At 38.9% G+C, this 12,675-nt stretch overlaps 1 protein-coding gene across 1 annotated transcript; it reads right to left on the reverse strand.

Moving 5' to 3' along the window:
* Positions 1-2,451: 2,451 nt before the first annotated feature.
* Positions 2,452-11,266, reverse strand: LOC141438232 (phospholipid scramblase family member 5-like). The gene is made up of 5 exons (XM_074102023.1): positions 11,030-11,266; positions 8,924-9,126; positions 6,230-6,421; positions 4,507-4,665; positions 2,452-3,226 (listed from the first exon to the last, which is right to left on the reverse strand). Exons 1-5 carry the CDS (start codon positions 11,049-11,051, stop codon positions 3,203-3,205), a joined length of 600 nt encoding a protein of 199 aa, XP_073958124.1. The 5' UTR covers positions 11,052-11,266; the 3' UTR covers positions 2,452-3,202.
* Positions 11,267-12,675: the final 1,409 nt, after the last annotated feature.

A 12,675-nucleotide genomic window follows, 5' to 3' on the forward strand; every position in this document is an offset into this window, starting at 1 on the left:
CTAAACATACACAGTATAGTCTCGCGTGGTCTACGATTCAAATGATTCATTGAAGCCGTGGCGGCCGAGTGGTTTGACGTATCGCCTCTCAAGCAGAGGGTTGTGGGTTCGAGCCCCGACTCGCACCTCTGAGTTTTTCGAAATTCATGTGCGGAATTACATTTGAAATTTACCACGAGCTTAGCGGTGAAGGAAAACATCGTGAGGAAACCTGCAACAAACCTGCGAAGCGATTCAATAGTGCGTGCGAAGTTCCGTTCCCAATCCGCACTGGGCCCGCGTGGGAACTATGGCCCAAGCCCTCTTGTTTTGAGAGGAGGCCTGTGCCCAGCAGTGGGACGTATATAGGCTAGAATGATGACTGAAATAATACTGATTCCAAAATCACTTGCCTTTGAAACAACTTTAACCTCTGAACCTTTCGTTTTATACCTCAGCTCTATTACAAGGGTTGATGCTCCAAATTTGATTAAATTAAATGTTTAGACTCGTCAATTCCCGACCCACATCCCTATCTATACTGCCACACAGTTATCACGTACACCCAAAAACGGCGCTACCGGCGCGAAGTTCTTTGGTAATAGTATGCGGAGATTTCAGTTACAAATTTTGCCACCGGTGTAACTAACTTTGTGTTTTAGTTTATAGGTTAACTTTGGTTATAAAAGCAAGTAAAGCCTTCAGTTGCTTATCGGCCGCTTCCCTTTTGGCCTGTTTTTAACTGTTTATTAACTTGTTATTGTTACTAGGTTTTTATATTACTTTTGTTATGAAAACGGTGGTTTTTATTGCAAGAGCTTTGGAAGATAGTAGATTTCTGCCTCGCTTGCATTTTTGAAAAGAAAAAGAAAGAAAATAAAAAAAGGTACCTAGTCCTTTCGAAATGAACGATGATTTTTTGGATTTTAAAGTTAACACTATTATATTTTTTAAATTATATTGCTCTTTCAATTTTTTTTATTGCAAAATAATTCAATTTATTAGATAAAAAGAAATTTACTTCCAAACCCAAGCAGCGAGGAATAATTTTAGTTTAGTAAGTAAACTAACTACCTACCACGCAATACAAAAATAATGTTTATTTTATTTTGATTTTCTTTTGTTTTTCTGAAGAAAGATTATGTATTACTAGTTATTAGTATGTACAGTTAAGGGGACTTTATGCACTTAACATTAAGGCCGTGTACATACATATTTTTGCAACTGTACAACTCCTCACATTTCACTCGACTTATAACGCCATCTAGCCAAAACATTCTGAACTTACAATCCTGCCAAACTTGCTCTCAAAGTCAACGTATAATCTGCGGTAGAGCTTTTATACCTTTTTGTAAACAGCGACATCTATTGGAATAGGTCGTGTTGGATATCCCTTACCCGCAACACTACAGTGATATAGTTTACTTACCTACTCAAAAGATGGCGTTGTATGTAGTCAAAAATGTGTGTAAAGTAATCACAATGAGGGCTATCGCGTATGAATTCACCGCTAGAGACGCTAGTGTAGCGTGAGGTCTCCGAAATGTCCAATCTCATAGTTTTTGGGTGAGCAACGCGGGTTTATTTATAATTAGAATAATTTTGTGAATATTTTGCAATACCTGAAATTAATTATGGCAAAATATGCATTCCGGGGCAATTAATGTCTGTGTTTTGAGACAGTTTTGTCTTTCGGAAACCTTTGTCGTCTCTTTTTACCGAACAAAACGGGAACTATGCAACACTGTGGCATGCTTGATATTTTTATGGTACGGTTTTAAGGTGTATTAAATACGATTTTAATCTAAACTTTGTTTTCACGCCCGTAACAACAGACTTACAATTTACTTACTTACTTTGAAAGCGATACTTAAAAACCTCACGCTACAGTGCACGTTTAGATGTAGTGAGACAAAAAACGATAGCCCTCATTTCGCTATCTTATTATATTTGTGTGCGTAAAACAACGGGAAAAATGCGAAAATTTAATAAAATTTAATTAGAGAAAACTAAAAACATAATGTAAAACATTTATTTGTTAAAATACTTTTAAAGCAGGTTTTTTGTTGACTTTATTCGCATTGCTATTCAACCTGCATTAAATACATATTATGTATTTCGATTCTCATATCAATCTAACAAACTCACAAGCTAACACGGCAGGGCCAATGAAGGCTTGTAATAGTGTCACGTAATAATCTGGCCGTGACACACAGATAAATGTAGGTACAGTCGAAGCCAAAGATATATTTACACTTTATTACCTTGTCGCTGTCACTTCATGTTTGTATAAAATTTTCAGATGGCTTTGTCAAGGGCAGACCTCTTGAGGGGAGGTTGACCTTAAAGGAGGCCTAGTAGGTTACTCTTTGAGTAAAACAATAAGACGTTTTAACAATTTTTTAATCAAAAATTGAACACAAAAAATAACAGGCCTAGTATGACAAAATTAAAAGTAAAAGTATTACAAGAATCTCAGTAAGTTCAAGCGATTTTATAGAGAAGTCGGTTCTGATTATTCGGTCTCCCTGGCCTACACTTTCCTGGAGTCGGAGAGAAGAACCCGGAGCGAAGAGGGCTGGCCACAGCAGGGGGCCTGGTCCAGCTGAGCGACCTGGTTGATCCGTCATTCTGCTCAGAGATCCCTAATTGAGGAAAGCGCCATCTAGCTTACACTGAGCTAACTAAGATGTCAGCGACCGCCTGTATGCATCGTGACAGCTTACAGTGCCAAGGTACAGTCGAGCGCCAAAATATGGACTTATCTAACCCTTCAAAAATATGTACAGTCACCAGCACCAATATCTGACACAACAAGCGTGCATAAATATCTAATACGACTCTATTTCTAGGGCCGGAAAGACAAGTCAGATATTTTTGCACGCTCAACTGTGGCAGATATTAATGCTGGTGACTGTACCACAGACTCTTATTCCGATGTGGATCGAGTAAGCTCATAGTAGGTTAGTTTGGGCATGTATAGATCTGACTACATAATCTTTATTTTATTTTTCTTTTTGATAACCCTTGCACATTTGCGACTGATAGCCGTAAGTGTAGGCACAAGTGTATGTACAACCGTCGGGCCTCTAAAAATAAAATTACTGAATTTAGTTACTTTGAACAGTAAGTAATTGTATTTATTCAATTAGAAAAAAAATTATGTTGTAAATGCAATTGTTTTCAAATAAATGCGTTTTTTGTGTCCAGCAATCTTCAACACTCAGTTTTCATAGTACAGGAAGTCCTGAAAATAAAAAAGTGCTGTTTTAGATATCTCTACGAAAAGGTTTTGTTTTACTTTTATTCGGCATTTGCTACAAAAAACTCTATAAAAATTACAGCTTTCTAGCACTAACAGTCTCCGAGCAAAACCGCTGACGGACGAACAGACAGACATAGATAGGTGAGGGTCGTTACGTGATTTGAGCGAAATGAAACGAAACTGGTGACAAAAATCACGTCACTAGTTACTAAAACTAGTGTTTTCGGTAACCAGTTTCTTTCACTGCCTGCAGTGACGCGTTCTGTGACAGTCACTGTAACCGAATTGAAATGAAACTAGTATTTAACGTTTTTTGCTAGAAGCTATGTCGTTATTTATCACAAGCATCATTTTTAGGTGTAAGTAATGTCAGTAATTTCATAAGAATCGTTTCTTTGACGTTGTTTAAAGTCAGTATTTTTTTATGTACTGAATATTATACTTGTTTACTTGTTAATTAATGAAAGAAATATTCCCGGTTATCCCACTTAGGGGCTGTTTCACCATCGATTGATTAGTGTTAACTGGCGGTTAGGTGTGATGCCGTCTCTATTTGTTTTGTTCGAATAGACGGAGACGGCATCACATTTAACCGTCGGTCAACGCTAATCAATTTTGTAAGTGATGTTACTTTTTCACGTCTAAACCGCTGAACTGATTTAGATTAAATTCGGTATACGCATAGTTTGAGTCCTGAAGAAGAACATAGGATAGTTTTTATCGAGGAAAATTGCATACTTCCAATGGGATAGCGATAAACGAATTCTACACAGACGGAGTCGCAAGCAAGTTACTTAGTTACTTAAGTATAGTTTTTACCCGCGGCTTCGTACACGTAAATTATTAGATCCAGCAGCTGAATTGAAATTTCGGGATTTTAAAAAATTCTCGTGGAAATTCCCAAAAAATAAAATGGTGGTTTTTTGACGTTATATTACAAACAATCTTGTCAAATTTCATGACTCTAAGCCCAGCGGATGTTGTTACGTGTTTTTGATCCCTATCCCGTGGGAATATCGGTATAAAAAGTAGCCTATATTTTATTTCATAATAGCATTTTAATAATAAGTATTTGATATGAATTTTAGCTTAATACCTCCACGCGTTCCTGGGAAAAAGAGTCATGATAGACAGACAGACAGACAGACGGACAAAAAGTGATCCTATAAGAGTTCCGTTTTTTCCTTAAGAGGTACGGAACCCTAAAAATGTATAATTTATGCCTCTCTTCAACGTGTCTTTCGACTGATGATTACACTCACTATCAAGAAGCAGGTGCCTATGATAGCAGCCTTGATGTTAACAGAAGCGCCAGGCGGGAAGTGGATCTCGTAGTTGTCCTTATCCGTGAACATCTCCCGCGCCGCGCCTCCCCAGCGCTTGCTGATCACCCCCATTGGCTGCTTCTGAGTGTTGAATAGCTGAAACATGATACAGTTAAAGATTAACACATGACGGTGGTGGATGAGGGCATCTGGCCGATGTTTGTCAGAAACTTTGATCCTTTTTAGGGTTCCGGAGCCAAAATGGAAAAAACGGAACCCTTATAGTTTCGCCATGTCTGTCTGTCTGTCTGTCCGTCCATCCGCGGCTTTGCACGAATATGTATGTAAACTATGCCGACAAAATGGTACAATAAAAATTCAAAAAAAAAATTTTTTTAGTGTACCTCCCATAGACGTAAAGTGGGGGTGTTTTTTTTTCTCATCCGACCTTGTTGTGTGGGGTATCGTTGGATAGATCTTTTAATCATAAATCATTAGGGGGTTACTAAAACGATTTTTCGATTCAGTGATTTGTTTGCAAAATATTTAACTTTAAAGTAAGTACAAATTTTCATTAAAATCAAGCCCCCCCCCCCGTAAAATCTAAACCGGTGGGTGGAAAATTTTTAAAAATTCAGGATGGTAGTAAGTGTATCAAACTTTCAAGGAAAACTATAACGGTTAAATTTGCTTGAGAATTATTAGTAGTTTAAGAGTAAATAGCAGCCTAAGGTATAAAATATACCTAAACTTGGAAGATTCCGTATAAAATACATCCTTAAAAAATATTACTTATTTTTTTCGTAATGGCTATGGAACCCTATTTTGGGCGTGTCCGACACGCTTTTGGCTGGTTTATTTAATGGCAGAATATATTTATTTAAACAATGAATTTTTACATAAAAATCAAAAACACATAAAATTAACTAAAATAAAAGGCAGAATAATTATTTCGGATAAAATATAGGTACTTTCTCGTTTGCCATCCAGTCGTATAAAAAAAAAAAAAAAAAACGCTTAAGTGCAAAGATATCGACACGTTCAAAGTTTCAAAAATATGTATAAGTGCATAAAGACTTAACAATTAAGGTATTTGGAAATAATTCTGATCCGCATTGGCGATCCCTTACTTCAAATAGCGAGCCTACTGTGTTAAAATAGTATGTTATCTGTTATGTTAAATTATACTTGTTTAATAATGTTGTAAATATAATCATTTAATAATGTTGAATCTGTTTAAAAATTCTATACCTCAGAGATTTTTCCGAATAGTGGTAGATTTTTTTTTGACATTCATAAGTGCTTGTTATAGCCTAAATTGAACAAAGATATTCTGACTTTGACTTTGAAAAGGTCGTGTATACATAATATTTTTATAACTTTGGCCATGTTTGTATCTTTGCACTTGACTGTACTTATTTAGCATAAGAATCATTTCGATTCGATGGAGTTGCTAGATTGCCTTAGGATATACTTTGACCAAGAATAGTAGATATTCAGGGATTGATATGATAAGGGAGCAGGAAGGCAAGTTTACCTAGCATCAAAGCATGTTTTTAGTTTTAAACTATTTCTACTTATTAGCATGCTAAGTGGTCACTCTTTTCGACTATACATATTTCTTAATCTAAAACCTTGTATTGTATTTTATTGTAAAACCCTTTAATGTTACATAAAAACACATGAGATTACTCTTTATTCGTCCCCAGGTTTTACTTACCCTGAAGTCGGCCTCCCCCGTGGTGGACACCGGGCCCTTAACCCTGAGCAGCGGCTGGTCGTTGGCGTCATTGATGTTGAGTACAGGCTTGAAGAAGGTCATCTCCTGGCGCACCACGCTGACCAGTTTACCGTACACTGTGACGTCCATCTTGTCCGGCCCGAACGTGTACGGCCGACGGAGACGGACCACCTGGTAATGGAATATGAAACAAACAGATATTAATAGGTGGGTCATTCTAGCGTGTGAACCGCCCCAATTTTTGTGGTCGCTTTTTTTATGAATGGGCAGTAGAATTTGATGACATTTTCTATTATGAACTAAAATAATTTCTTTGCTCACCCGCGACCTTATGATAGCTAAGTTTATGGAAGATATGCGTGTTCATGCAGGTCCTCCACCTCCACACTGTAAGAACATACACAAATCACCCAAACCCAACTATCACCACCACCACACTAACGCGTTTCGAACTCAACCAGAGCTTATCTCCAGAGCAACACAACCGTACACCATACTACCAGTTTTTTTTTTATTCTACTGGATGGCAAACGAGCAAGTGGGTCTCCTGATGGTAAGAGATCACCACCACCTATTAACATCTGCAACACCAGGGGTATTGCAGATGCGTTGCCAACCTAGAGGCCTAAGATGGATACCTCAAGTGCCAGTAATTTCACCGGCTGTCTTACTCTCCACGCCGAAACACAACAGTGCAAGAACTGCGGCTTCACGGCAAGACTACTAGATGTTAAACATCTGGTCTGGTGGAGTCTAACATCTGGTAGCATGGTGAACTCCATAAGCGGCAAGCGGCCTAACCTGCAGTGCTACTACGAAACTCGAAACTCGAAGTTCATATCATACCGTCCCTCTCGCTCTCGTATTAAATAGTATATGTGTCAGAGGGACCGCACGACACGAACTTCGAGTTTCGTAGTAATAAAAAATACAAAAAGATTCCAATAAACCAATCTTAATTTGATTGCTTAGTAACGTCATCTCTTGTCCGGGTGAGCGGTTGGTTCCAATGGAGTGCCGAAAGTTTCTCGATGAGAGCTACGGTACAGATGTCGCTAGCGTCACTGCTTAAGTGGCTACATAAGAAACAAACAAGCTGAGATTTGAGGTGCATAGGGAAATTCGTGTCTGTACCGTTGACCAGCAGTGGTGTAGCGGTATAGCACGCGGTACGGAATACCGAGGACCTGGGTTCGATTCCCAGTGCTGGTCTTATTTTTCTGGTTTTTCTGTGCATCTGTATTTCAGTTTGTATTTTCAATTTAGGTTTTACGGGATGACCGTAAAAGTAAAAATTTGGAATTGAAATAAAAAATACAAAATGATTCCAAATAACCAATCTTATTTTCGTAGTAGCCCTGCTGTGCTTTAAAAAGTTGTAGGCGACGGGCTGGCGTGAAGTACTGCGCCGCTCTGTTCAGTACCCCAGTATCTTTGAAGCTAGTATTTAAAATGTCTCTCTCTCTTTATTTCATAATCATACGAAGTGATGAAGCACTGTTATGTTTTCAAAACAACTCTCGTTATCAAATTAAATCAACTGGCCGTGAATGTGCAGGTTGCACCCGATACCATAAAAGCTCCATAAACAAGTCCATTAGGGGGCTTGGGGCGGGTCGATGCCCCCCCACGGATCACCCCTGGGCGACATGACCGGAGATGGGGTCAATGGCGTTGTTCTAAGCTGAAGCACTTAATGAAAAGAGATGGTACCGCGCTTTACCCTCTGCCAGTGGTGTGGATTAGGATAAGGAATAAATCGCAGGCCGTGGATTTCGTACTTAGGTAACCATGAATATCTAGAGTAAGCATAGCAGAGCCCCTCTCCCAAACAAAGTATAGGTGGGGCTACTATTTTAAACTCCCGACGCAAAAAGAGGGGTGTTATAAGTTTGACCGCTATGTGTGTCTGTCTGTGGCACCGTAGCTCTTAAGCGGGTGGACCGATTTGAATGCGATTTTTTTTTATTTGAAATCAGGTATAGCAATTGTTCCTAGATATGCTTTATCAAAATCGGTCGTGTGAAGCGACACAATACAAGCCGTCACAGCACACTGCATCAGACAAATGTGAATGCAACCATATAAAATGTATGACACAAAATGACAGATGTGTGAACCGGGCTTTACCGGCAAATTTACAAATGAGTGTGAACCAGGAAAAATAATTATTTTTTCACAACATAATAATTATTAAATTTAGATACAAACAATAGATTGTCACTTATAATAGTCACGTTGGTGATATAGGGCCCAGGACGTTGATCAGCCCATTTGACTTAAAACCTAGCCTAGCTAACGTGGCCTAGTGGTTTGACCTATCGCCTCTCAAGCAGGGGATGGTGCGTTCAAACCCCGGCTCGCACAAAATTCATGTGCGGAATAACATTTGAAATTTACCACGAGTGAAGTTCCCAATCCACACTGGGCCCGCGTGGGGAACTACGGCCCAAGCCCTCTCGTTCTGAGAGGAGGCCTATGCCCAGCAGTGGGACATGTATAGGCTGAGAATGCTGGGTGGATGCGGTCTAACCTCTGTGTTCAAGTTTCAAGGGTCCGTTGCCTAGTTGGAAATCAGTTACTGTCCAGCTGACCTAATTTGGCAGACACTCCGATGACTTCTACAGGAAGTAAAGACACGTGTCAAACGAATGTTAAAGACTCAAAACGAACCTCTGTGTTCTGCCCGTCGTAGATGTTAATCTTGAAGGCGCGGTCCTTCCCCCCGAACATGTGGTTCAGGAGCCCCGAGTCTTCCTTGGCGTACAGCAGCTCTGCGCCATCTGGCGACATCACCACGTATTTGTTGTTGGCCGAAAGGACACCGCCCTTCTGCCGGATGTGGACGGTGCTGAGCGACTCAAGCCGGCTCAAGCCTGGAAAATAAGATGGTTAAGCCACTTGCAATCAGCCTGGTTTCGCACGGGAGCCGTTTTGGAAAAGTCTATAATCAAAGACCATTGTCAACGGTAACTTCAAAATTTTCACCTCCCTTTCCCAAAACCCGCGCAAAACCGGAGCGCGTCGCTTATCAACTCCTATTTCTAGTTTCCAACCGTGACTTTGTCTGCGTTTAATTTATTTATTGCACGAAACTTAACATACGGGATATTTTTAAAAATTCGTTTTTTTAATTATACTTAATTAATAGCTTCCTACTCACATGTAAGAATGTAAGCTGCTTGGAATGGAAAATATAAATCTCTTTCCCTATCCTATCGTTTGGAAATTTTGGAAAATTTTGGAAAATGCCAAAAAAAGTTATAAACTTTTTAATAACCTACTTGCATGCTAAATTTGAAATCTCTAATAATTATAATTTCGAAAATAGAGCCGTTTTGTATGGAAATATCTCTTTTATGTTTTATCCCGAAGAAATTCCGATAAATCGCTTGGTAGTGCACCTCTATGACCTTGAAGAAATATGTCTGCGAAATTTCAAGTGTCTGGCTCCATGGATGATGATGAAACAGTCAACAAAAGTACAGTCCTGGAAACTGAATCACGCACCAGGGTGGAGCCTTTTCATAATCGATTTCGCCATGATTTCTTCGGCAAATACATATATGGGAATGTCAACATGATATAAGCAGCACAGAGGTTCCACACTAGCACGTGATTCAGGTTCCTTGACTCTAATTACTCCTAACAATCGCTCACTAGAATATATTAATATTAAGGCACTTGTCCCACCGCCGACGATGAGCGAGAAGCGAGTAGAGCGAGTAACTAGAAACGAGTGGGTGAGCAGCGAAAAGCGAGTGTAGTTTTGTCACTGGCTGTATGCGAGTGTTCGAGTGCGACGGGCGATTACTCGCTCCACTCGACTCGCTCGTGCGGGGCGGCCGCCAAGCTGACATCGCTGAGCGAGTATCTATAGCGCAGCGAGTTTTATAGCTCTTGTCGCTGCGGCAAAAGATGTAAGAGCGAGTTCTCGCCGACAGTGTGAACAGCCAGCGATCAACTATTAATATATGTGTCTCTTTTACTCACACAGGATCTTATATCTTTTGTTCGTTTCTTGAGCGTGAAAATAGTCGATAGCCAATCGTTTCCTCGCTGGCGGTGAGACAACTGCCTAAATATCAAATAAATATCACGGGACAATTCACACCAATTGACCTAGTCCCAAAGTAAGCTTAGCAAAGCTTGTGTTATGGGTACTAAGCAACTGATAAATATAAATATAGATAGATACATACTTAAATACATATAAAAACACCCAAGACCCGAGAACAATCATTCGTATTTTTCATACAAATATCTGCCCCGACACGGGAATCGAACCCGGGACCTCAAGCTTCGTAGTCAGGTTCTCTAACCACTAGGCCATCTGGTCGTCTAAATATTTTAAGTAACTAGACTTCACCCGCGGCTTCACACGCGTAAACTGTTCGATCTGGTACAATTGAAATTCCGGGATTTTTAAAAATTCCCCTAGGAATTCCCAAAATTTATATCGTGGTCTTCATTGAGGTTGTGTTAAGAACAAATGTCAAGATTTTATCCCTACGTGCGAATATCGGGATAAAAAGTAGCCCATGTGTTATTCCAGACGTGCAGCTACCAACATACTAAATTTCATGACTCTAAGCCCAGCGGTTTTTAATTCGAGATTTTATCCATATCCCGTGGGAATATCGGTATAAAAAGTAGCCTATGTGTTAATAGAGACGTCCAGCTATCTACGTCCAGCCAGGAACAAGGTAACAAACATACTCACTCACAAAAAAAATCGCATTTATAATATAAAAGTAGAAAAGTAGGATAACAACTTACCTGTCTGTACCGCGGTCGCCATTCTTAACTTAAATCTCGCACAATTTAGTCCAACTCTTCACTTCTACAGCAACACTACTTGACAAGTTGATAAATTCATTCACATTATCTCGTCACTTCACTGTACACTTCATAGTTTCAGTTCATATATCGTATATCCCTTGCTATATTTTCACACGACCAAATAAGTTAATAATACCTACAAGATTTTTTGTTGGCTAGACATTGCCATCGAGACTTATATACTCGTGCGTACGAGTAGGTATACCAAATTTAAAATCAATCCGACCACTCACAGCACGATTACATTATACATACTAACTTTTGCCTGCGGCTTGGCTTGCGTGGAATTCGGCCATCGCGCGCTGGTCTCTCGGAAACTGCATTTTTTCAGAATAAAAAAAAGCCTATTTCACTTTCTGGCCCATGAACTATCTCTCTCTATCTATGCTAAAAATTACGTCGATTCGTAGCTCCGTATCGACGTGAAAGACGGGCAAACATACAAACACACATACTTTCGTATGGATTGTGAGGACATTTCTCTGGTGAGTATTGTTATCTACTAAAAGCCTATTGTTGCAAACTTCTTGCATTTTGTACTTTTTCATTGTTTTTATAAAGTATTTTTTTTATAATTATGTCATTGCTGTTTGTTTTAGTTGTCGTATTGATTGTATTTGAGTTGTGTCTGTGTCGTGAAAGTAAATAATAATTTTATCTTGATCATTTTATTTCATTTGCTTTTAGTTATCCATTCTACACATTTCACCTATGAATACGTGAAATAAGTCTTAATAAGGTTGCATAAGTAATATAAAGAGTTACCGGTTACCGATCTCGCTCGTTTCGGAATAAGCGATAGTGAGCTAAAACTCCTGTAAACTTTTATTTCGACATTCTACAATTGTTTCAAATACTCAAATATATCTAAGTACCTATAACATAACTCATTTCCGATAGAAGGAATAAAAGATAAAAATACGTGGGTAAATGTCTAGATTTAACAGCGATGAGTGGGCCCTAAGTTAAGTAGGTACTTAAGTGGTTTAAACCTCACTCTAAATGAGATGAGATAGTTCTCTTATAGTTTTTGTGTCAGTCCACTTGGCGCTTATCGTGTTATCCATTTTATAACTATATTTGTGCCATGTTTGTGATTGTTACAACTGTTACAAGCTTTTATTTTATTAATTGTTTATCATTTATTTAAACAAATGCATTATTGTAAAGGTACAATTGAAGTACTTATACTAAACTGTCCCAAAAATTACTTCCCTGCGGAAGAGTGCCCATAAGGCTGGCTGCATTTCCGCGCTGTATCGTAATCATAAATAATAACTAAATGAGCCAATGATTATGCTGAGTGGGGACCTGTTTAGCGTCATGTATGTCTTTATTTGTTCTATGTTTGTTCCTATGGTTTGTTTTTTATGGCGTTAAATAATGTATTTTCTTTCTTCTTTCTTTTTTTCAATCGCAAGCAAGACCCAGTATATACTTACACACTTCTCATCTATGAGCAAGACGTCAACGGTCTCACGACACTAACGCCATCTAGCGACATTTTTCTTGTCGACAAACACATATAGGTATAACCGACTGTATGAATCGACCCCTGTTTTAGTTGGAATAATACTATAATA

The sequence above is a fragment of the Choristoneura fumiferana genome, chromosome 18 (genome assembly GCF_025370935.1).
Source record: "Choristoneura fumiferana chromosome 18, NRCan_CFum_1, whole genome shotgun sequence".
NCBI lineage: Eukaryota > Metazoa > Arthropoda > Insecta > Lepidoptera > Tortricidae > Choristoneura > Choristoneura fumiferana.